Source organism: Sminthopsis crassicaudata, chromosome 2, assembly GCF_048593235.1.
Source record: "Sminthopsis crassicaudata isolate SCR6 chromosome 2, ASM4859323v1, whole genome shotgun sequence".
In the NCBI taxonomy this organism is placed as follows: domain Eukaryota; kingdom Metazoa; phylum Chordata; class Mammalia; order Dasyuromorphia; family Dasyuridae; genus Sminthopsis; species Sminthopsis crassicaudata.
The window spans coordinates 207519633-207545068 of NC_133618.1; the positions used below are offsets into that span (position 1 = coordinate 207519633).

General features: G+C 40.0%; 1 protein-coding gene across 2 annotated transcripts in view; it reads right to left on the reverse strand.

Annotated features, from left to right (window-relative positions):
• Positions 1-25436, reverse strand: part of GALNT14 (polypeptide N-acetylgalactosaminyltransferase 14) — a 295893-nt gene that overhangs the window by 8941 nt on the left and 261516 nt on the right. For both annotated transcript variants that reach the window (XM_074288126.1, XM_074288127.1), the window contains exons 10-13: positions 20383-20509; positions 16440-16532; positions 13684-13767; positions 12514-12658 (exon numbers count right to left, since the gene is read on the reverse strand). In XM_074288126.1, the coding sequence (XP_074144227.1) occupies positions 12514-12658; positions 13684-13767; positions 16440-16532; positions 20383-20509 (449 nt within the window). The remainder of the gene's footprint in view (positions 1-12513; positions 12659-13683; positions 13768-16439; positions 16533-20382; positions 20510-25436) is intronic.

Here is a 25436-nt window from a genome sequence, read left to right on the forward strand (position 1 = left end):
TGAGCCCTGAATTTATTCTGGATTTTCAGATCACTGAAACAGCATCCTTTCTTACTTCTTTTCCCCAGTTCTAGACATCTAGGTGGAAAGTCAGGAAACCCGGCATCTGAACACCTTCTGGGCCAGCATGCAGGCCCAAGATGACAGTTCCTGGAAGCCACCTGACAGACTACTGGTTTCCACTCGAACCCTTTTTTAGATGGGAATCCAAGACCCAAAAAGATTAAGAGAGTTGCCACACAGCTAGTTAAGTAAAAGAGCTGTGCTTTAATAGTTGAGTTCCCCAGTTTAATTTCCCCAATAATTAAGTGCCTACTGTGACCTGGGCACTGAGGGAAGTGCCAGGAGTGATCCCAGTACACAGAAGTGATGTGTGATAAGGAAGAAAAGGTTAAGGCTAGGTTGTGACAGGCTTTAAATGTCTAACAGTATGCAAATCCGATCCTACAGAGGAGTGTACTGGTCACTCTCATAAAGAGAGATCCCTAAAGCAACTAGTTGTGCATTTTTAATCAGTCGTCAGTCAGACAAGAGAAACCCGGGCGTCCAGATACCACGACTTCAGTCTGTGCCCAATTCCTCCCCAGTTTCCCTTTTGGATCTGCCTGCTTCGGCGAGGAGGCCTACACGTTGGCAGTGCCCCACAAGAAGGTGCCAAGGAGCTCTCCAAAGGCTGAGCGGCACTTTAACACCCGCCCCCACACAGAGACTGCTTCCAGAGGAGGAAGCAGCGAGAATGTCAAGATGAATGCTGGGCTCGAGAAGGCTTTTTATTTAAGCCAGCAAATAGAATTCCACCCATGAGCTGGGGCTGCTTTTGGAAGGGGGCCTTCCTCGGGAGGGGACGCTTGTCCCTGAGATGTCCGCGTTAAATGAAATATTGGAATGATTTTACCCTGAGCAAAACCAACTGGCAAATCATTCCTCCTTTCACGGCAGCCGCTGCAAAGAGAGAAACCAAGGCAAACGTGGACTGTCTCAAGGACTAAAAAAAAAGCCAGAATACTCTCACTGGAGCAAGAGCGAGAATGTCTCAGCAGCATTTTTCAAAGTCGGATTAGCTGCTGTATGAAAAGATGCACGAAACACTGATCTCAGCCCTCACACTTGGTTTCCCATCAGCAGGTGCTTTACTGGCAATTACATAATCCAGCCTGACCACACTCCCAAGAACATTGATCAGTGGCCACACTGTGGGGAAGGGAGAAGAGAGAGGAGCTGTGTCCATGGCCCAGGACATGGGCTGGAGGGCCTGCTGTCTAAGAGGTTTCCGGTTCTCATTCTGCAGCTTGTCAGCCTTCCTGGAATGGCTCGTGATGAATGGGTTTATTAAATGAAATCTGGAGTCAGAAATTGACTCCAGGAAGGCAGCAGTGGCTGCACTATCTGGTGTTGTCTCTGGCTTAGTACCAACAGGGGACTGACCTGAAGCTCTCTAATAACATTTTTATCTGGGGGGGGGGGGTTAGTCAAATGAGAACCAGTTGTTAATGGTTCTGCTCCTTCTTAACATATATGCACATTCACACGAGTCACATAGGCATAGACACAAAGACCTACACATTTGCTGAAAGGAAAATGAAACCCTTTAACAAAAGTAGGGCTAGAGGGAGAATACTCCTGGGAGTCCAGCCAGGGAGACAGCTGTACCTCAGTCAGTTGGAGCAAGTAACAGCAGACAGGGCAGGGAGCTGGATGCATTCCCTGTCAATGTCCTTCCTTTTCATTAATTTCTTCATTTTGTTTTTCCGTTTTGTTGGAAATTTCTTTCCAATGAACAAAAATCCACTTTCTCTCTCATATTTCTTCCCCTTCCAATTGAGAAAAAACAAAACCCCATTGCAAGCATATAGTTAAGCAAAAGAAATGCTCCCATTGGCTATGCCCCACAAAATGTTTCACTTGCACTCGGAATCCGTCATTTCTGTACAGGAGATAAGCGGCATATTTCATCATGAATCTTCTGGAACCATAGTTGGTCATTAACCCAATCAAACCTCCTAAGTCTTTCAAGGTTGCTTGTCTTTACAATACTGCTGTTATTGTACACATTTTTCTCCTCCGGGTTCTGCTCCCTTCATTCTGTGTCCGTTCATACAAGTTTTCTAAAGTTTCTCTGAAGCCATCCCCTGCATCATTCTTATAACACAATAGTATTCCAACATACTTATATAACATAACTTCTCCAACATTCCCTAATTTGATGGGCACCTCTTAGGTTCCAATTGTTTGCTACTACAAAAAGAGATGCTATAAGTATTTTTAGCCATGCTTAATGGCTTATTTTGTTTGTGTTTCTGCCTAGGACCAACCTCTCCATTGACTTACCTTTCCCTTTATTTCCCACTCTCTCTTCCTCCCCTTCCCTCCTGTTTCCTTGTTGACTGAAATACATTTCTGTACCCAACTTTGTGTATGTAAGTGTGTATATGTGTCTTCCGCTGTGGCTCAGTGAAAGTGAGGCTGGGTGACTTTTCTGGGTCTCCCATCCCTTCCTCCTGGTTTGTAAAGACTCAGTAATGCACTCAAGTGGTAAGATAATTTTCTCATCCCTACTTTCCCTTTCCCTGTTAGGGTGTCTTGCCTTTCCTTTCTGTTTATTTTTTAGGATCATTAAAACACACTCGAACGATTCCCAGTTCCTTTGTTCCTGAGCCCTCTGATGATGGGGTTCTGGAGAGACCCCTGTATCATCTCTCCTAGTCTTTAGTTGCTCCATGATTGTCCATTCTGCTTCCCACGTCAAGGCCACACAATTGCTGCTTCCCTCTGAACTTGGTCCTTGTTCCACACCCAGGAGATGTAGGTGGTTGCTGCTTACAGAATGCCATGCCTAAAGACAGGTCCTTTTCTTAGGTCTGGATCTGTGACTCAGAACTGGGTGGTTGACAGCTAGTGTCTATGCCTCACAAATTCAGGTCCCTCTTGGCTAGATTTGAATCCATTGCTTTCCCTGCTAACACCCTGTCTCTGCTCAGGAATATTCTATGTGGCCCAAACTGCCTCCATCTGGTCCCCAGTAACCACGGACTTGTCTCATTAAGATGACCTGGTCTGGAGAAATGACTCACGTGGTTTTTTCCTTGGATTTCCTCATGAGAACTACGTCTCTTGTGCTTTCACTCCACAAACACCGCTTGAACACCTCCTACGTTCATGGCACCGTGCTAGGTGATACCCGTATAAAGGATGAGCAATCCCACAAAACCTTCCCATAAAGACCGTAATGGGGAAAAGGAGCTAAACCGCGCCCACAAATAACTAGGGCAAAGATAATGAAATCCAGAAAAAGTAATAAGGGAATTTGATGAGAAGCTATCACTTCCAGGGAGCAAGGGGATGAGGAATCAGGAAACATTTCAGAGAGAAGATGGCATCTGGTTGAGCCATGAAGGAAAGAAAAAAATGAACAGATTGAGAGAGAAAAGGAACGTGTTTCAGGCCTCAGGAGCTGCCACCAGGCACACGCAAGTCTGCCTGTCAACACAAACATCTTCGGCCCTCATTCCCTCCTATTCACAAGCACTCTGGAGGAAGGAAGCATCTCCAAAGCACTCCGGGGACACTTGAGACTCAATGATCAAAGGACTTAATTCTTTGACATGACAATGCCATGCCTTTACTGGTTACTGAGCAGGAAAGTTATTGAGTCAGTGGATCTTCCATAAAGAAAGCCCTCAACCCTGGACTTTCTTCTTGTCCTATTTGAAGACTGGACTAGGACTATTCAAGCCTGGATCTGGAGGGTGGAGTCACTTTCCCCCACCCTGTGAGAAATGTTAGACTATAAGCAGATGGTGGTTTGAGGTACATCTGTAGACTTAAACACGCCTAAATCTTGGCCTTGGGCATTTCTTCCACTTTATTTCTCTTCTGAGTGTAGATGACTGAACAGTGATCCTGTATTGGACATGTCCAACCTTGCAGACCACATTGCGAGGTATAGGGATTCTCAGTCAGTACCTAAAGCACTTCGGGAGGAACTCTATAACTTCCTTAGTATTTCATGGAAGAGATGCCCGCCACTGAGAGCATGAGCCTGATGTTCTGGCCAGAAGACTGGAGGAAACTGTTTGGACAATACATACCTATAGTGAACTATAAGATGTCTAAATGGTTTATGTTTTTAGGATGTCTTTAATTCTCTCCTTCTTTAGAGACACAATAATATTAAAAATTGCTATATTCTATTTAAGTCTTTGGTCAAATCATGCTTAGGAGTCTTTGCATTAAATGCATTAAAATGAAATAAATAAACATCTCACATAATTTAGATAGTTCATTGATAAGGTATTTTCATTTCTTCCTTTTAGGGGAGACCCTAAGCATAAATTAAAACTAAGTTTTAAATATATTAAACTTAAGTTTTTTCCTTATAGTACTTTCCTCTTAGCACTTCCTTGCAGAAGTATAAGTAAGGAAAATATTCTGACTCTTATTTTGGATGGCCAAACACCTTCAGCACTGAACATGACCACATGTGTGCATCCAGTACTGAGAAGGTCTCCTTAGTGGAAGTGGGCAGAGTATAGTGCCCCAGATCCTCAGGTCTAGCAGTGTTTCTTATTGCTTCTTTTGTATAAGTCCAGGTTCCGGAAAGATAACACTTCCTGGTAGTTATGGTATGGTTCTGAACTGACATCTGGAAACTCCTCTGTTTTCAAAAACAAATCTATGAGAGTTGCCGTTTTTAATGATTTTTAGCCACTGTATTGTTGACTCAGTTCATGAGAGTATCAACCATGGAGGGCCTTTTGATTTCATGACTGAAAGCTTCCTCACAGGAATCAGAGAGTCACACTCAATAAATCTGATGGAATGCACCTGTTATCATCCTACACCATTGCTAACGGAGGCAATACTTGCTTGTTCCAGAAGTATCTCTAGAGGTTTCTGACCTGTTTATCATGTGCTTCAAGGATGTCTGTTGGTCTTCTTTTTTTCAAAAAAAAAACAAAACAAAACAAAACCAAAACAAAAAAACCCCCAAATGAACCCAAAATCTTGTCCATAGTTGTTTTAGGGTAATGGGCTCTGCATTGGGTTTATATTGTGCAGATTTTCAGGAGAATGCTTTCCAAATCTGGAGGGTATTTTATAGTCCCCAAAGTATACATTAAGACTAGTGTTGTATTCGTGTTAACTGCTTTAAAAGGGTTCAGCTTTGGTTTCAAGATGCCAGTAAGTTAAACTTAAAGTAGTCATACACAGTCTCCTCGGGTGATGTCTTCATATGTCTTGCTTAGAGGGAACCAAGACAGTGGTAGATGCTGCCTTCATCAATGAACTAAATAACATTTCTGGATCCAAGCTCAAAGCCTTTTGTCCCTTTCTCTCTCTGGCACACATAAAGACTTTTATACTGATCAAATGCAAATAGTATTTGGATATAATTTAAGAGCAATTTTGTGATATGAATGGGCTATTTAATGTGTTTTTCAGTGGATTCTTATAATTATAATTACAATTATGTTAAGTAATTGGCTATTAAAATGTTTTGGTTTGATTCCTTCTTTAACTTGTAGGACATGTCTTATTTAATTTTCAAGAAATAATAATATATTTAAGGTTGGATGGGGCTATATTGGACTTAAACTATCTCCCTAAAAATGTTACATCTTATAACAACTGCTCTTGACATTACTGTTTTGGTATTATATTTTACATAGAGGAACAGTTTTCCACGTGGGCATATTAGTATTATTAAGGACTCATTGGGGATTTATAGGTTGTACAAGATGGGAATCATATAAATGGTATGTTTAGATAGGAACAGATGGAGGATCTTCACGATCGCTCTTCTATGCACTTCTTTCCTCCAGAAGGTGAGTTTTCAGACACTTCATAAATTATGGAAGATATTTGTAGGTTAAGGTAAACAGGAGAAGCCCCTACAGTGCTTGGGGTAAAGAGAGACTGAGATAGCCAGATAGAGACAGAGAGACAGACACAGAAAGACAGAGAAATAGAGAGGAAGAAAAAGGCCTAAGGGTTCCTGGAGTGGAAACAGACAGAGAGAGAGAGAGGGAGAGAGAAGAAAGACAGAGAGACAGAGACAGAGAGAGAGAGAGAGACAGATGCAGAGAGAGACAGAGACAGAGATGGACAGAGAGAGAGGAAAGAAGAAAAAGAAGGAGAAGGAGGAGGAAGAGCAAGGGGAGGAGGAAGGGGAGGAAGAAGAAGGAAAAGAAGGAGAAGGAGGAGGAAGAGCAAGGGGAGGAGGAAGAGGAGGAAGAAGAAGGAAAAGAAGGAGAAGGAGGAGGAAGAGGAAGAGGAGGAGGAAGGGGAGGAAGAAGAAGGAAAAGATAGGAAGTGAGAAGGGGAATGAGAACCAAATCTAAAAAGGGAAAAGCTTCTTATGGGACCATCATAAACCACCCCAGACAATGTTGTTTTCCAAAAGGACTCTTCAGGTAATACTGGCAATTTTGGAGGCAGAGCTCCAGGACTGGGTAACGATTTAGTCTAAAAATAAATGAGACATTAGGGGTCATGTTTATCTCCAATAAATGAACCATCTCATAGAAAAACCAAGTGACTTATTTTGATGGTTTTCGGGATCAATACCAATCACTACAGTTAAACTGATTGTATAGTGATCCGTATCAATCATAATGATGGATGAAATAAATGGATCAGCCATGCTATGGCCCTGCACATTCTGTACCTGAAAATGGTCTGTATTTGAGGAATCTAGATCCTATGAAAATACTTCAAGGGGGAATATCTGATAGACCAACGTAAATCTCCACTGTTAGAGATTTTCTAATATATCTCAAGAAAACTGATGGGCCTGGAAAAATAAACTAGCTTAGTAAGAGAAGACTTTGGCTTCTGCTCAAGTAACCTTTCATTATCCATTCATAAAATCTACCTCTCTTGTAATCCCTCTTCAAATTCAATTCAATAAGCCTTTTATTTAGAATTTACTACTGTGTTCTTGGCACTGTGCCAGGGACTAAGGATTTAACGAGTAAAGGGGAACAGTCCCTTCCCTCAAAAAGCTTATATCTGCTGGGAGAAAACACATGCACAGCAAAGCATATACAAAATACATGAAAGAAAAACAAGTAATTTCTGGAGTGGGAGAGAGCACCTAGGGAGATGAGAAGATGCTTTCCAAGGCAGGGAAAATTTGAACTGTGCTTTGAAAGGAGGTGGGAAATTTTCTTATGAGAAGTGATGAAACAGAATATCCCAAGAGTCAGATATAGCCTGTGCAAGGCCCAGGGGTGGGAAATGGAAAGTCATTTTAGGGGAAAACCACTTGGTCACTTTGGTTGGAATTTAGCGCATATAAGGTGAACTAATATGAAAAAAGTGAGAAACACAGGACAGAGCTAGATTTCAAATGCCAAGTGAGTTTGTAGTTTTATTCAGGATACAGGAGAAATCCATTAAAGTTTCTTAAACACAGGAGAGACATAGTCAGGTGTGAGTGTTAAGAATATCAGTTTTGTGGCTCTCTGGAGGATGGATTGGAGAGAGGGAAAGACTAGAGATGAGAACTGTTAGGAGATCAGTACAACAGTTTAATTAACTTAGGGTGTTGGTTGTTTGAATGGAGAGGAGGGAGTAGGTGCAAGAAATTTTATAGAAGTAGAATTGACAACATTTGGCAATTGATTGAACATAGGAGATGAGGGACAGGGAGGGCTTGAGGTGGGAGGAGATTACAGAAACAAAGAAATCAGGGAAGGGGAAAAATTTTTGCTAGAGAGATAATAATTTCTGTTCTGGATATATTAACTTTGAGATATCTATATCAATATGGAGTCTCTTGGGACTCAAGAGAAAAATGAGAGTTTTTAAATGACAGGACGAGGGGGAATGGTGATTACAGCTAAAGAAGAAGCATATGATGATGTTATGGGGTGAACTACAGGAGAAATAGGTAATGGATCTGATAAAAGGAGAATGAAAGAGAAGGCTAGTTAAGGTATGAAGTAAAGGATATAGAAAAAGAGAGGTGATAAGATTAGGACTTTTTCACTCACAAATCTGTCACAAATTCTATTAGTTCATCTGAAGTTTTTCTAAATCCATATTAGAATTTGTCATAGAGAAGAACAAATACAAGCGTAACACTTAATTAGTTGCCCTTCATCCTTCCCATCCTATTCTGCACATGGTCACTGTATTTATCTTCTCCAAGTGCCATTTTGTCAGGAAATTCCCTTTCTCAGATGCCTTCTGTGACTGTGTGGTGCATAAGTGGGGATGGGTCTCTAGGGATTATCCAGAGGAGTGTCTACTGGTCTGCTCTGGTCCTCCCTGGGGAAACATGTTCTCCTCAGAAGGACTTATATGTTTGGAATGAAACAACAAGTCTTAGGCAGTCTCTCAGTGCCTTACCATAGGCTGGCTGAAAGAAAGGGAGGCTACAGGGAACACTGGCCGCTCACCCAGGAAAAATGGCCTACCCGTGATCCTTAAAAAGGGACAACTCTGATGGCCGTCTCTTGTCTAGCATCATGGTGACCACTCTTATCCGGCAGCTAGAGCCAGAGCTCAGTTAAGGCCCCCGGCTTCCTTGATGGATGTGTTTCCTTCCTTGAACACAGCTGACCAACCACTGATCCTGAGTTTTGGAGATAATTTTGTGATTGAGAGAGATCAGAATATCTGGGGTCCTCAGTGAGGGGGGGAAGCACTACGGGATAGTCCCATTATATCTATTACAGACCATTTGGGAGAAAATAAATGTAGACAGAAAGAGGAGCCCCAGCCCTAGCCTAGTTTGCCAAAAGACATGGACCTCGAGGGCACTGGATCAAAACATGTTAAACCGTGGGTCTCAACCCTAAATGGAGTTATGTAACTAAATGTGTCAAGTGTGAATCGTGATTTATTATCAGTAAATGTGTGACGTGCATACCTTTTATATACTCATATGCCAGGGTTCATATAAAAATGTCTCAGGAGAAAAGGAATGGCTGGTGGGAAAAGATTAAGATGCCCTAATTTAGATATGGTGGAGGGAAAGCAGATTGTCTATGATTTCTTGATATTTTAAGTATCTAATGCTCTGAAGAAAATAATATGGGTTCTGTTACTGTTGCTGCTTAAGTTTTTATGTCAATGAATGCTTGGGGATCTTATATATACATACATATATATCAAGTAATGGGGTGGTTTTGTGTGTATGTGTGTATGTATGTGTGTGTGTGTTCAGCAGAAATAAATAGCTGCTGTACACCTGACTTAAGCTGAACATGAAACAATTTTCTTCTCCCTTTGGGAAGAACAAATATATGAAATTAATCTATACTTCAAGTAATTTCCCCCCAGAATTCCAAGGTGAGGGTTTATAGAGTCTAAAGGTATTAGGGAAAAAGAAGTCTAACCCTGAATTTAAGCAGTCAAGCACCTCTTGGGATGAATCTAGTTCATGTGCAAACCCAGAGTTGAGAGGGAGAGGGGAGGGGACACCAGCAGTTTTATTTTTGCATAAGGAGAACATACATGGAATAAGTTCTTTGGATTTGACAAGGTCACTACAATGGATTAAGTGACCACTTTTAGATGAGTAGGAGGAAAGGAAGGAAGACAGCAAAGAAGACTATTTTTCTTAATAGAAGGAGTGGGTGGTGAGGAAATAGAGATACCGCTACCAACTTGTTTAAGATGCCTGACAGATAAAGGAAGAAGGAAATTGGGTATCAGCGAAGGGCAAAGTTGTAAGATTTCGAGTCAGGGAGTAACTAATCCCTAAGGTGCCTCACAGTTCTAATCTAGAGTCTCTGTAGAATTGAGTAAGAGCTATGTTCAGTACCAAATATCGATGCTAAGAATATGTATGATATATAAGATATATAGATACCTAACAGAAATACATGATCCAAATGTATTATTCATCAATAGTCAAATGGTCAAAGAATATGGATAAATAATTCTCAAAAGAAGAATTACAAAATATTAATAACTATTTGAAAGAATGCTTGAAAACATTACTAATTAGAGAAAAGTAAATCAATATAACTGGTTTTACCCAACTCCCAGAAAATTTAAAAAGATGATAAAAATGAGATTAATTAATATTAGAGGGATTATGAAAAGACAGGCACACTAAAGCATTGTTGGTAGATTTGGGAATTGACACAATCACTCTAGAAGATAATTTGGAATTATGCATATTTAGACTAAAATGACTATACCTTTTGACTCAAGAGATTCCATTACTAGGCATACAGCCTACAAAAATCATTGGCCAAAAATAATACAGACACACCACACACACACACACACACACACACACACACACACACTCTCTCTCTCTCTCTCTCTCTCTCTCTCTCTGTCTCTCTCTCTCTCTCTCTGTTTCTCTCTCTCTCTGTTTCTCTCTCTCTCTCTCTCTCTCTCTCTCTCTCTCTCTCTCTCTGTCTCTGTCTCTCTCTCTCTGTCTCTCTGTCTCTGTCTCTATCTCTCTCTCTCTCTCTCTCTCTCTCTCTCTCTCTCTCTCTGTCTCTCTGTCTCTCTCTCTCTCTCTCTGTTTCTCTCTCTCTCTGTTTCTCTCTCTCTCTCTCTCTGTCTCTGTCTCTCTCTGTCTCTCTCTCTCTCTCTCTCTCTCTCTCTCTCTCTCTCTCTCTGTCTCTCTGTCTCTCTGTCTCTCTGTCTCTCTCTCTCTCTCTCTCTGTCTCTCTGTCTCTCTGTCTCTCTCTCTCTCTCTCTCTCTCTCTGACTCTCTCTCTCTCTGTCTCTCTCTCTCTCTCTTTTTGTTTATAGTATATTTTGTTTACAAATAGTTTTATAGTAGCAAAGAATTACAAACAAAGTGGATTCCATCTTCTGGGGAATATCTGAACCACCGGTGACACATGGCAATGATCTAATATTACTGTGTTTTAAGAAATGAGTACTATGAATAAAGGAAAGTACAGAAAGTCTTATATGGATTGATGCTCAGTGAAGTAAGCAGGATTGGGAAAACAACATATCCAATGACTACATCAATGTAAGCATGAAGAATAAAAATCAGATATCACTTAATACTAATAAGTCAGCTTTTGTAATGTTCATTCGTTGTCAGCTTTTGTAATGTATTCGTTGGTTTAAATGATTTTTTGCTCTCTTTCCTCCCTTTTTCACATCTCTTATTATGAGTTCTTTGAAAAGGGGAAAGGAATAGAGATGGAAAAATTAAGAAATGGAAAAGCAAAATATATAATTATTTTAAAGGAAAGGAAGTTATTTCAAGAGGGAGAGATGTACAAATGCGTGATTGACCTTTGACATTCATTAATTATATGACTGAGCAAATAATTTACCTTCTCTGAGACTTAGTTTCCTCATCTGTAAAATGAAAAGTAAAGTTTGTGGTCATCTCAGAGAGTTATAGAATCAAATGAGGCAATATATCTAAAGAACTCTGCAAAATTATTTTCAGACAAGGACAATCTTGCTTTTTTGTATTTGTATCAATAGAGCCTGGCAAAATGCTTGGCATGTTGTTATTGTGGTGGCTGTAGTTTAGTCATTTCAAGTTGTATCCAATTCTTTGTATCCCATTTGGGGTTTTCTTGGCAAAAGCATTGAAGTTAGTTTGCCTTTTGCTTCTCCAGCTCATTTTACAGATGAGGAAACTGAGGCAAAAAGATTAAGTGACTTTTCCAGGGTCACACAGTAAGTAACTAAGGCTGGATGTGAAGGCAGATGTGGCCTTCTACCCACTGTGTCACTTAGCTGTCCTAGCATATAACAAGCACTTAACATATGTTTTTGTTGTTATTGTTTATTAATTCAGGAGGGAAGGAATCAGAGGGGGATAAAGAGACTGAGGACACTGGATAGGGAGGGCATATCAGGGATAGTGAGATCAGAGTCAGAAAGGGTTGAGAGTTATGTTTAGAGAAGGAAAAGGACTGCTATTTCTTTGGGACTGATGGATGCAGGATGATGAGGAGACAGAAGTAGGAGACAAGAGTAAAGGCAGACAGGTGCTAAGGAAGCTCAATATATGAAGTCTCACCTAAAGTAATGTGAACATTTACAAGTCAAGAGTTAAAACTGCAGCAGGAACCATGAAAGTATAAATTTCATGCACTTGGCACTTTAGCCTGGAGGCTATATTACCCATTGAACTCTTTTTCTTTGTTTGCATTTACAGTTTGAGAGGTAGAGAGAAACCTGTTCTGAGTGACAAGGTGGACTTTCTCTCCCCCTCATCTCCCTGCAAGTAAAGCACAGAGGTTATATTCATTAAGCTCCTGCTAGTTTAATGACTGATTTAATAATGGCATAAAAGCTGAACATTAGGCTCTTTTTTTCAGAAAAACTCTATGCATTTAGAAACATAAAAAACAGTAAATACAGCTGCTAAAAGCCTAGTAATAACCTTGTTTTTTCAATCTCAGCTTCTGCCTCTGATATCTGCATAGAATTGAGTGCAAAAATCATCTGACATCTCATAAAAGCAGGTGAGCTGGGCTGTGTAATTTGGCTGTTCTCTCCCCACCCCTCCACCACCATCCGTGGACAAAGTAGCACCACAAATGCCCAAGTCAGCGCCCTTACCTGAGGCCTTGCTGCTTCCCCATCCCCATCAATACAAGGACTCAGGATGAGGGATGGGAACTCTTGGCCTTCCTGCTTTCGGGTCTGTAGGCACTTCTGTTTCTGCCGGATGATTCCTTTCTGGAACAAGGACTCTTCAGGAATCCTAAAGGAGAGGCACAGAGAGGTAGTAGCTGCCTGCTCATCAGGTCCGGGGTTTTGTCTTATATAACCTAGGAGCAGGCGGGTAAAGAGCAGCTAAGGATTGACACTGCCTACAGATGAGGAAACCTGAGAAAGTTCATCTCATCCAAAATCTCCTTCAAGATTACATAGTAAGTGTCTGAGGTGGGGTCTCCTCCTGCGTGCAGGGTACTGTGCCTCACTTATAATAAAAAAGGATACTTCAGGACTGGAGGGGCATGAGGAAATCTTTTAAGTCTATTCCTCTGCTTTAGGGTAACATTATTAAAGCTAGACTGCCTTCTATCCCATTTTTAGGGAACTTTAAAGAAAAGATTCTGGAATTCCTTTAGTTACCTATTCTAGCAGCTAAAAACATGATAAGGAAATTCTTTCTTGGATAGTTTAGAAATTTGTTCTAAATTAAATCCTACACATTATTATTTAAATGGCCTTCTTTCTCCATCCTTAATAGAAAGAGATTAATAGTTCACCTTTTGTGTAATCATCTACTGTAAATAAGAATCATGATTAAGTTGCCTGTCAGCCTTAATTTATTCCAAGTAATCTAGCAACCTTTAGTCATTCTTTATACATCCAACTCTTAAGCATTCAGGCTTCCCTTCAGATTATCTTCTTGTTTTCTCTTCTTCTTTTGGGTAATGGCATTGATAAGAATTGTTGTTGTAGTTCAGTCGTTTCAGTTGTGGGGGACTCTTTTGGGGTTTTCTTGGCAAAGGTACTGGACTGGTTGGCCATTTCCTTCTCCAGCTCATTATACAGATGAGGAAACTGAGGCAATGAGGGATAAGTGATTTCAGGGTCACTTTAGGGCCCACTTTCCTCCCAAACTTTTTTTCATAATAAGGGGTGAGCCTTCTCGACACAACTGCACCTACCATTGCCTATCTTCTGTATTTGTTTCCATATTCCTACCCTCGGCAATTTTTTTTTTTTGCCAAAACTTAAAAAAATTCCAATTAAGTCTCTGAAAGGTAATAGGAATACCTGAGTTCTGGATAAACGTTCTCCAGATACCACTTGAAAGTATGGCACTTCAGGCGCTTCCTCAGCTCCACTCGGCCTTGTATGCTGGGTTGTACAGAAAAAGGAAGGACAAGAAAATAATCACTGTACACAGATGGCTTTACAATAATCTCAAAACTAGTGAGAATCCTGTAGGCATTGGTAGCTGAGGAAATCTGCGGAGGTTAGAGAATGCAAGAGTCCACACTTAGCGCCCACCTCCCTCTGGCACACTGCAGAACTCAACAAAAAGAAGGCAAAATACCATGCTCTGTGGGGAGCTACAGAAACAGTAACATGGGGAACCGCGTTTCACTTTGAGAATAGACCCTAAGAGTTATTTTTCATTTTTCTTTAAAAAAATAAAATAACAGCAAAATAACATTCAGTGTAATTTAATAGCTATCATAGTAGCATTGGTCAGAGCTACCTTACAGGTAGGCCATCTAGTACAACCACAGCTTCTTTGGTGAGGAAACTGCAGGTGGGAGAGATTAAGCCCTCCGCCTAAGCTTATATTATTAGTGAAGGGCAGAAGCACATTTGAACTCAGGACTCTGACTGTGCATCTAGCATAATTCTGTTGTACCAGAAGTATGGTTCCATCAAGGTGAATACAGCCCACAGATCTCTGCATCTGTCTATGACCCTGCAGAATGAACCATTTCCTTCAAAGTCAGATGAGCCTCCTCTCTGCAGCCATCCCAGCAACGGTTCTGACCCAAATGCGTCTCTACCTCATGCTCCTAACCCCTAACTCCATCAAGTGAATGACTAAATAAGTTGCAGCATATGATGGTCATGGAATGCTACAGTGCTATAAGAAATGATGAGTTCGATGATCTTAGAAAAATATGGATACACTTGTACAAAACAGTGAAGAGCAAACTGAGCAGAACCAAGAGAACATTCTATATAATAGCAGCAATATTTAAGAACAATTAGGAGGAACTAAGGCATTCTGACTATTATAAATATTCAAATTAGTTACAAAGAAACTCACTATCTGCATCCAGAGAATTGATAAACACACACACACACACATATACACACACACACACACACATACATATGCATATTTGTGTCTAATGGTAGCCATCTCTAAGGTGGGAGCAGGGGAGAAAGGAAGAAAAAAAAGTTAAATTTTAATTTTATTATGTACTTTAAAAGAAATAAACAACAGTTGTTGTTGAAAATAGATTTGCAGTTTGATGTGCAATCATCCTTTTTTCCCCTCTTCTACTATGTTATGGAAATGCTTGTTTTATTTTTTAAGTTCAGAATAAAATAAAAAATACAAAGAAAATAAGATGCTCTGTATGGAGTCTCCATAAATTGTAAACTCTGTGAAAACAGGAAGTGTTTTATTTTGGTTATGTGTCTTCAGCATCTAGCACAATGGCTGGCACACATTAGAGACTTAATAAATGCTTATGGATTGATTGATTGGGGGAAGATGACAAGTAATGCTTAACTGCTTCAGGGGTTGAAGAGTGATCAAAGAAATTGGGTCAATTGCTGGCTGTGCTGTAGTTCTTTGTGATTCCAAGAAGAGAGCCTACCACCATCTTTCCTGGACTCTTTATTAGCATCTTATTAGGTGCCCCATTCTGAGCCACATACTAGCCACATTTAAGCTCTCAGACCTCTTTCTCCTCACCTGTGAAAGGAGATAAGTAGAATGGGCAGAACCAACTCACAGGGTTGTTGTGGGGCTCAAAATAAAACATAGAAAATGCTTTGCAAGGCCTCAAACCCAAATAAATGCCTACCCTTGTCATCTATCGTTATTAATATTATTTCTACTAGGACCAGCATCTCCACTTATAATGGCCATTTGAGGGGTCAAGAAAAGAAAGACAGGAGTTTACCCCTGATCTACACAGAATAACACTGTGACTTTAGGGGCAATGTTAGAGCTTAGTTTTCTGAATTTTAAACTACTCCCTGTTGTTTTTGTTTCTTTTGAAATATTTAATACTTCTCATTGTCCCCAGTTACACCTAAAACATTTTTTACCTTTGTTTTTAAAACTTTGAGTTCCACATTCTCTCTCTTCCTCCTCCCCTCCCCCTCCACCCCCCATTAAGAAGGCACATAAACTACATTCCCTTTCCTCCTTCAGGTCACACTGTTTTACAGACACAAGTTAATTTTGTCACAACACCCCATTATTCCCTAGATCCCTGGCAGCTGAGTCATTCTGCTAAGAATGAATTATCCTCAACCAAGGTCTTTTATCAACTTCCTCTCATTCCCCCAATCCCTTAGTATAACAGATGAATTTAGCTTTAAAACAGGCTAAAAAGGATCTGATTTTAAGGCTGCACCTGGGTTAAGGAAGAGAATTAAACCACAATTTAGGGCAGGCTCAAGGGAAGAGGGCAGCTCTATGGCAACCCAGTTCTAATGTGGACAAAAGAAATTGAAATAAAGGAGGTCAAAGTGGAGGAGGAAATGGGATGGTCTTGTGGTCTTTTAATAAACAAATGGAAAGAAGCCATTTCTTAGGGACACTTCTTAACTTTAGGAAGACAGAGTTGTTATTAGGTTCTGCTCCCCTTCGCCTGCCTAATAAAGAATGGAGTAAGAAGAGTACTCGGAGCATCTGTGGGCCCAGCATTGGACAACGCCCTTGTCCTGGAGGAGCTTATGTTCTAACTGGGGGACAAGACTTCAGAAGCTCTAAGGAAGATAGCCGGGGGCTCCTTCCCATCTACCACCTGAAAATAACTTACTTTCCAAAAGGCCGGCCTTGGGCCACCGGTCTGGCAGCGTAAAAGTAATGCTTGAACTCGTCCATCCACACCTCTGCGGTACGCTTGGTATTCCTGGAAAACAGAGGAAGGGACAGGGATCAGTGAGGGGCTGTGGGATTTTTAGAAAAGATTTTAAACTCACCCCCCTTATTTTATAAGGGATGACCCCCACACCTCTCAAAGGAAAGCACCTTATCCAAAGTCACACACCAGCGCCTTGAGCTAAGTCCTAAACCCAATCCCCTGACTTTTCCACTAACGCCCCGTGGGGCACTCCAAAGTCCTAAACCCAATCCCCTGACTTTTCCACTAACGCCCAGTGGGGCACTCCAAAGTCCTAAACCCAATCCCCTGACTTTTCCACTAACGCCCCGTGGGGCACTCCAAAGTCCTAAACCCAATCCCCTGACTTTTCCACTAACGCCCAGTGGGGCACTCCAAAGTCCTAAACCCAATCCCCTGACTTTTCCACTAATGCCCCGTGGGGCACTCCAAAGTCCTAAACCCAATCCCCTGACTTTTCCACTAACGCCCAGTGGGGCACTCCAAAGGTGGGGGATCAGAGACTATTGGCTGAACTACAGGTGTGACTACTGCCTGGTTCTGCGCCTTCTCATCTCCCTACTGCATGGGGACTAGACCCTGGCAGACTCAAAATAGAAAGCGTAAAGCCTGGAGATGATTTTCCATATAAACACAGGATTTGGATGGTTTAAAATAACCCTTTCCAGATGTACTTCTTCCCCTTTTTTTTGCAGAAGCAGAGGGACTTTATGTGTAAAATATTCTATATACTGTTACACTCTGTTAGTGTGTTGGGTTAATTTTCTGAACTTCTTTTTCTTCTTTCCTTTTTATTTTTTTTAGTAGATGGGTAAATTGAAGGAAAGAAGGATTCAGAAATGGTGAGGTGATATCAATATGTTTTCTCAAAGATCTGGGTATAAATAATAAGTAAGTCTCTTCTTAAAAGGTATATGCCCAACTAAACCGGTTGTATCTTTAGAGTCTATCTTCTGTGTTTGTGGAAACAGAATTGTGATGAAAGGGAATAACTCATGTTAATAAGCATTTATTGACAGCCCATTACATGACTGATACTATATTAAGCTCTAATGATACAGAAGACAAAATCAGTTCCTTCTAACAGCAGGACAACAGTCAGATGTAGGAGATAATGTGAACAAAGCCATGTACAAACAAGATTTTATTGCAAACAGTATAAATTGGAGATGTTCTCAAAGGGAAGGCATTAGTATTAAGGGGAATCAGGAAAGGGTTCTTGTACAAGATGAAATTTTAGCTTATATTTGAAGAAACCCAGGGAGCTAGGAGGTGGAGACACAGATGCAGAGGCTGAACGTCCAGAATTGGTGGACATCTGGTCAAGATGCCCAGGGTCAGGAGATGGAGTGTCTTGTGTGAAAAACAGCAATGATGCAAGAGTCATTGTACCTCAGTGTGTCAGGGATAGGAATACTGGAAAGGCAGGAAGAGCCGGGCTATGAAGAGAGTCAAAAACCAAAGAGGAGAATTGTATATTTGATCCTGGAGGTGATAGGGAGTCCCTGGAGTTTATTGAATAGGGGGATGAGCTCTGCTTTAGGAAGATAGAATTGACAGCTGAGCAGAGGATGGACTGGAGTGGAGAAAGAGACCCGAGATAGAAGGAGCAACGGGAAGGCTTTTGCAATATCCAGATGTAAGGTGATGAGGGCCTGTACTAAGGTGTATCAGTGTAAGGGAAGGAAAGATGTGTATAGGGAAGATGTTGTAAAGGTACAAACAATAAGATCTGGCAATATGGGTTTGAAGAGTGAAAGTGAGGAATTCAGGAAAGCTCCCGAAGGGGGAGGCTGAGTGAAGGGGACGGTGGATGTTAATTGGGAAATTTGGAGGAGATCATGGCTTTGGGTAAAAGATAACAAATTTAGTTTTGGACATGTTGATTTTAAGATATCTCGGGGACATCCAGTTTGAGATGTCTAGTGGACTGAGATTCAAGACTGAAGGTCAGAATTTGGGACTAGATAAATAGATTTGAAAATCTTTTGTAGAGAGATAATTAAATCCCATTGGAGCTGATGAGATCACACATACAAAATACACATTCAACACACATATACACGTGTACATGCATATGATACACACATACACATGTATAATACAGTACTCACATATATAATCATATATACATGTATTACACAATCAATAAACATCACATGCACACAGACATTGCATACACACACATGCATGGATATACATATTAAGTAAGCAAGTCCTTCCAAGGGCTCTCTCCTCTCACGTGCCTTCTCCTGGCAGCCTTTCTAGGCTGGCTGCTCATTCTGTCACATTCCCTTATATATGGGACCAGGAGCAGAAACTGGCATACCTTTTGCTCCTGACTGCTGCACAAGCAAATAGTGACCTTCTCCATCTTACACTGCACAGACCGCTTTATTTATAGCTCATTTGTGTGCTCAACATAGTATATGTTGTATTAGAACTATTTGTTTTGTTCTATCCCTCAATTAGACTGTAAGGACTATTCAGGGAAACACCTCATCATATCTAAACTTAGAGATACGTTCTACACACATTAAGCTCTTAAAAAGTTATTGAATTGAGAGCTGGGACTATTTTAAATTTCTATTTGAACCCTCAGTGCTCAGCACAGTGTTTTACACATAGAAAGCACATAATAAATGCTTTATTTATTCATTGAATAGTTTTCCTTACTTATTGAAGTTGTCTGTCTGTCTCTCTCCATCCCTCCTTCCTTCTCCCTCCATCCCTTTTCTTTCTCTTTTTCTCTCCCCCTCCCCTCTCTTTTTCAATAATTTTGATTTTTCTCCTAATTTTAAAAACTGACTTCTTCTATCACACTCCTGCCACTCCCACAGTCACACTGCTTCCCATGTTCCATCTCATGTTGTTATAAAAAGAGTGAAAAGTGAGGAACAAACAGATAACTAAATGTAGACGTGCACTCAGAATTAAGCCTGTCCTAGTCTTAATCCTAACCTGAATCCACGGATGGGAGAGAAGTAGTTAGATGAGAATGAGAGAGGAAAGAGACTAGAGGACAGCATGAGGAGAGGAAATAACTAGGACAAGGACTGAGAAAAAGCAGAATATTTTATTTTTCCATAGGGAAAAGGAAAAAAAGGACAAGGAAAGGCAGAAAAGGATAATGGCAACTTTTAAAGTGTGGAGAATGGAGAAATAATTCTACTTGTGACTATTGATTTCTCTTTCCTTTCCATAATTTTCTTCCCAATGGAAAAAGAGGTGATTCATTTTAGGGAGCAAAATATTAGGCATTAGGGCTCTTGCTCTCAGTCGATCGTCTCTGTTTTTGATGCGCTTCATCGGGCGACTCCAGGATAGTATCCAAAGATAGGAACACGGCATCTTCTGAAATGCCAGAGTACAAAACTGCAACTGATCTAGCTGCTAGCCAGGAACAGAAATACAATGAGGAGACCACTCAGTGACATGTAGTCTTTTTTAAGGCTTAATTAAGGGCCTCTTTTTAAAGCCCAGAGAAATAAGTGAGAATTTCAGAATTTTTTATGAGCTGGGAAAATGTTATGTCATCTAGAGCAGTTCTCTCATTTTCCCAATGAGCAAGCTGAGACCCCGAGGTCTTTCACTCCCCCATCTTTATTTCTATTCTCAGACTCCAAAACCATCGTGGATTCTTTCCCTCACTTGCACAGATCCAGAGACTGGCCAATTAGTTCAGTCATCAAATGTATGGTCAATCTGGGAGGTGGCCATGCAGAACCAAAACCACGGAAAGTCTCCAGTCAATCAATCAACCAGCAGTTATTAAGTGGGCCAAGCACTGTGTTAAGTCACACAGAAGACCCTTTGTTGACCCCTTCCCATGCAGCATCCCCTCAAGAAGAAAACTTACTTTATATAGGTATTGAGGTTGCCTTCTGGAAAAGTATAGGGATGCTTCTTTCGGAACACATGCCCTACCCGGCTACAGGGGAGAATTTCCAGGCTGCCTCCACACATCCACACTCGGAAGGAAATTTCTGCAAGAAAGTCACGTCCCCTTTTTATTTCATTTTCTCCAGAATGAAGAGTGATAAAGGAAGAGGAGCTTAGTCATGATTTCCAGCAAGTTGCCCTTTTGCTTATTCATGTGTATTGTGGTCTCCCCCCCCCAAACATTAATAATCACAACAGCTGACATTTATGTAGGGCAAAAAGATTTGTTAAATACTTTACATGAATTATCTGATTTGATCCTCACAGTCCTGTGAGGTGGATACTACAGGTAGAATCTCCATTTTACAGATTGGGGAACTGAGAATCACAAAGGTTAAATGACTTACCTGTGGCCATATAGGAAAGAAGGAAAGAAACAAGCTTTTATTAAGCTCCTATTCTGTTCTAAGCATTGTGCTAAATGCTTTACAAATATTATCTCCTTTTATTCTCATAACAATCCTGGGAGGTAGGTGCTATTATCCTCACTTTAAAAAAAGAAATTTACATATTCTTCTCATTTTAAAGTTAGGGAAACTGAGGCAGACAGAAATTAAGTGACTTATCTGGAGTCATGCAATCGTACAGCTGGATTTGAACTCAAGTCTTCTAGTGCCTTTGTTGTCTCTGACATACTAAAAATCATAAATATTCTACTTCTTTAATAAAAAACCATAATATCCCTCCTTCTGATCATAAACGTCAATCATTCCATTTTTCCTTATGCCATATCTCTCCACATCTATTCCTCGCCCACATGGAATTCTCTACTGCACGTCTTAGCACCTTTTCAGATCATTACCTCTTCTCAAACTTTATTTTCTTCCTTTTCAATCGCAACCCTACTGTTGGCCAGTTCAACTCCATGCTCTTCTATTCTCAAATATCTTGCTCTTTTTTCTCTTACTAGTAAATTCTTGACAAATTCAGCTTTGGATCAACCCACCATCCATCTCCTCCACTCTTCTCTGAGTGTTGATGAACAGAGCCAGAGGATATCATATAAGTATGCTGAATGGATTCATTAAAAGTTAATGCTCTTCTGCATCCTTCTACAACAAGGCAGTCTTTTTATTCCTCCCTGCGTGATTCCCAATGTTATTCCCTATTAGAGCTATTCCAAACCACTTTTCCCAAGCCTCCAACCTCTCCCTTCCTTTCCCACTCTCTGCGGAGGACCTTGCCTTTTCCTTTACTGAGAACACTGGTGCCATTTGACGTGAGTTCCTTTTATCAGATTCTTTTGATTTCACAACCCCTTGGGACGATTCATTCTTCACTGGACATCATTCTCCATCCACTTTTCCTTTCCACTAGTCTTTGGGAATGAGGTGGCCCTCCTCCTTTTCAAAGCTGCCCTGTCTTACATGTATCCTAGATCCCATCCTTGTCTGTCTTCATCGGACCGAAACTTCAGTCACTTTCCCTCCTTCCTCTTCTTTCTCTCTCTCCCTTTTCTGCTCTTCTCCCCTTTAACTTTTCCCTATCTTCTGCTTCCTTTCCTCCTGCATTTAAACATACTCGTGTCTCCCCCATCCTAAACAATAACTACAGTCACCACCACCACCAATACCCAAACCATAACAACTGTTCAACCCTTATAACTTGACTTCCAACCTCATCATTTAAATGAAACTGTTCTCTCATTACTCAGCAATCTCTTAATTGGTAATTAAAAAAAAAAACAAACAATTCAGTGCTTTATTCTGAGTGATTGTTTAATGAATTTGCCTTCAGCACAAGCTGAAGGCAGTGAAAGTGGTCTTGTCTCACTCCTCATTCTTAATGACTTTGCTACGTTTTAAACTTTTCGACTTAGATTCACCATTCCCTGATGCTCTTCTGTCTTCTTCAGGCTATTCCTTCTTTATCTCTACCTGGAGCTTAGAATAGAAATCAAATAATCAGCACTACCATTTCTGGAAAGGACAGCTCAATCAGCTGCTATGCAAAACCACACTCACCATCCCTGTGATTTTTCAGACCAAATAATTCCTTCTTAGTCAACACTTTCTTATCTTTGTTGTCTTTTCTAATTTAAAATGTAAGTTTTTCTGAGGGAAGGGACTGTCTTTATTTTTGAATTTTTATCTTCAGTGTTCTTGGAACACAGATATTTCTTGATAAATTTTTATTCATGCATTTATTACCTCCCTCTTCTCTTGGCTATTCTCTCTTCTCTGAATTTTGTGACCCTTTTATTTCCTGGTTCTCCTATCTTACTAATCCTTTTGACAGTTTGCTGCAACCTACAGAATCCTCAGAATAATAAAATGCCTAAAATAAAACGAGTCAGATTACAAAAGAAACTAATACAATAATTAAAATTAAAACACATACACAAGTTCACAGATCTCAGTAATTATAATGTAATTCTCTTATTTACTATTCTTTATTAACTATTTTAAGATCTATTCTCATATTTATTTTGTTTTCCAGTTACAAATGTATTTGTTATCTCCATATCCGAAATAAATTCTTTATGACTAGGGATTGTTTCATTCTTTGTATTTATATTTCTATTACCTAATAGTATATTGCACACTGTTGGCACTTAATGATTTATAGATAACTTATAGTTATTGAATGTGGCTGATTGTTATTAATACCGTTTCACATATATCCCTGACATAGTTAAAAATGACTATGAGCATGATAGTAAGTTCAAATGTTTATGAAATTATCCCTTTGCTTTTTCCGTCAATGATTCTCTATCTTTTGTGGCTTATGTATATTTTTATTGTAATGATTATTAACTTGATTCAGGCGGTTATTCTTTGATGAATTATTGGAATGTCTGGAGCACTTTGATGGATTATGAGGACAGAGGGACAGATGATTTCAAATCCAGACTGTCCTGGAAAATCTGGGCCATATGGTCCCACAATCTTTCTGTTGGAGCATGCTCTCCTGCCTGATGCTTCTCATGCTATTCTGAGAGTCACCTTGATCACAGTCTAGGAGGGAATCAGAATTTGGCAGCTTAATGACTGTAGCAGGGACTTGAAGCCCCAAAGCTTTTGTCCAGGGGACTTCCCACCTGACATTTGTGTACCCAGCCGCATATTCTTCTTGGCTGGCTGCTGCTGAAGGAGGCTCTGGAGAGGCTGGCAAGGTTTAATTAGCAGAGCCAGCTGTGTCCAAGTTGGCGGGGGTATGAATCTTTCAGCTTTTCCCTTTCTGCTACAGGCAAATGTGGCTATCTTTGAGAGTCTTGCTTAAATGGAATGAGTAAGGCAGTGATTCCCAGCTCTAGAGAAGACCTTCCCTTGCCTCGGGCCATCTGAGAATTCTCATACCCAGGGCCCAGGACAGCCCCTGCCAGCATCACATAATACCTCACATAATGGGATACACTTCCACATAGAAGGTGGTGATTGGGGTGGGGGTGCATCATTGATCTCAGCACATTCTCTCCTGATGGTTATGGACAATTACACTTGTGTTAAGAACACAAGAAAACTTTTGAGAGGTAGTAACTGAGGATGCTCTGAAAATGATTGGTTGTTTGGCTGGCTGAGAGTCCAAAAGATGGACTGTTGTCATAGGAATTATCCCTAGAATCAGGCAGGTTTTTGTGGGTTCCTCTTCCACTTTTCTCTATTCACAGGACAGACTAGGATGTCATTGAGCAGCCCTGTGTTCCAGCTGGTATACATGCTAAGGATCCTTCTCTCCAGGAACTAGATAGTTAATCTATCTAGGTAGATTAACTATTTTGAGGCAGAAATGCATGAGGGTTTCATGAGCTTGCTCACAAGACCTGAGAAAACATAATAGTGATCTTTTCTAGATTATGAGATCATAGCATCTGAAATTATAAAAATAATCTCTACACATACAGACTATCCACAAAGGCCTAGAGGGAAGTTCATGGGCAATGTGCCACAATATGCTATATGGAAGAAGGAAAATTTTTACTCTCTAGGCATTATAGTTTTAGAACCTACTTGTATTTTTCTTTTATCTGCATTTATTCACTTTATATTCTTTAGTATAGATCTATAAGTATATATACAATATAAATATAAAACAAATATACAAAATGAAATATATTAACAAATTAAAAATATAAAGTGAATACATACAAAAATATATTTATATTATGCAATACATATATATTAGCTTTTCATGTACATGCATGTTTATATATGTATATATTTATTGATTTATTTTATTTTACATATTTACTTTATAAGTAAATATGCATATATGTACACACAAATATATATATACATATATATATACAAATACTTAAAAGCATATATGTATTTACAAAGTGAATAAATAAGATAAATACTTGGTAGCTTCTACAATTATAATGCCTACAGAATCACACAGCAGATTACATTGTCCATGAACTATATGAACAAGTCTGTAACTGTTTCCCCCATGTGTTTTTACACTGCACTGAACTGCACTTATTCATAGAACTTGGTCTGGACCAACTTTCTTTGCATTTATCTCATTTCCTGAATCATTGTTACTGGTGTACAAATCCTTCCCTTTACTAGAATGCAAAATCCTTGAAAATAGGGTCTGTATTGTGAGCAGTTTTGGATACGCAGTTGCCATCAAAACATGTAATATATTTTAGGTTTTAAAACCTTTGTTGAATTGAATCAAAAGGCTTATAAACCAATTTTTTCTCCAAAGTCTACCAAAACCAACACAGACTTCCTGAGTTAACCCTATCTCCCAGTTACAGGGAAAGCATGCAAGGAATATCCAGTGAATAGTCCCAATAGAAACAAAGAATTCACACCCCAAGAAATGAAGCAGGGAATCCCAAGACATTGGAAATGAAGCTCCTTAGACCATTGCTGCTTTGTTTTTATAGCTACCATCATCTCATATATGCTACTCATTTCCCCATATACTTCAATCTTATAATAGTTGCACCTACTTAGTGGTTTCCTTCAATGCTCAGGCGTAATTAATGTAATAATTTCTACAGATGTCTCATCTTCC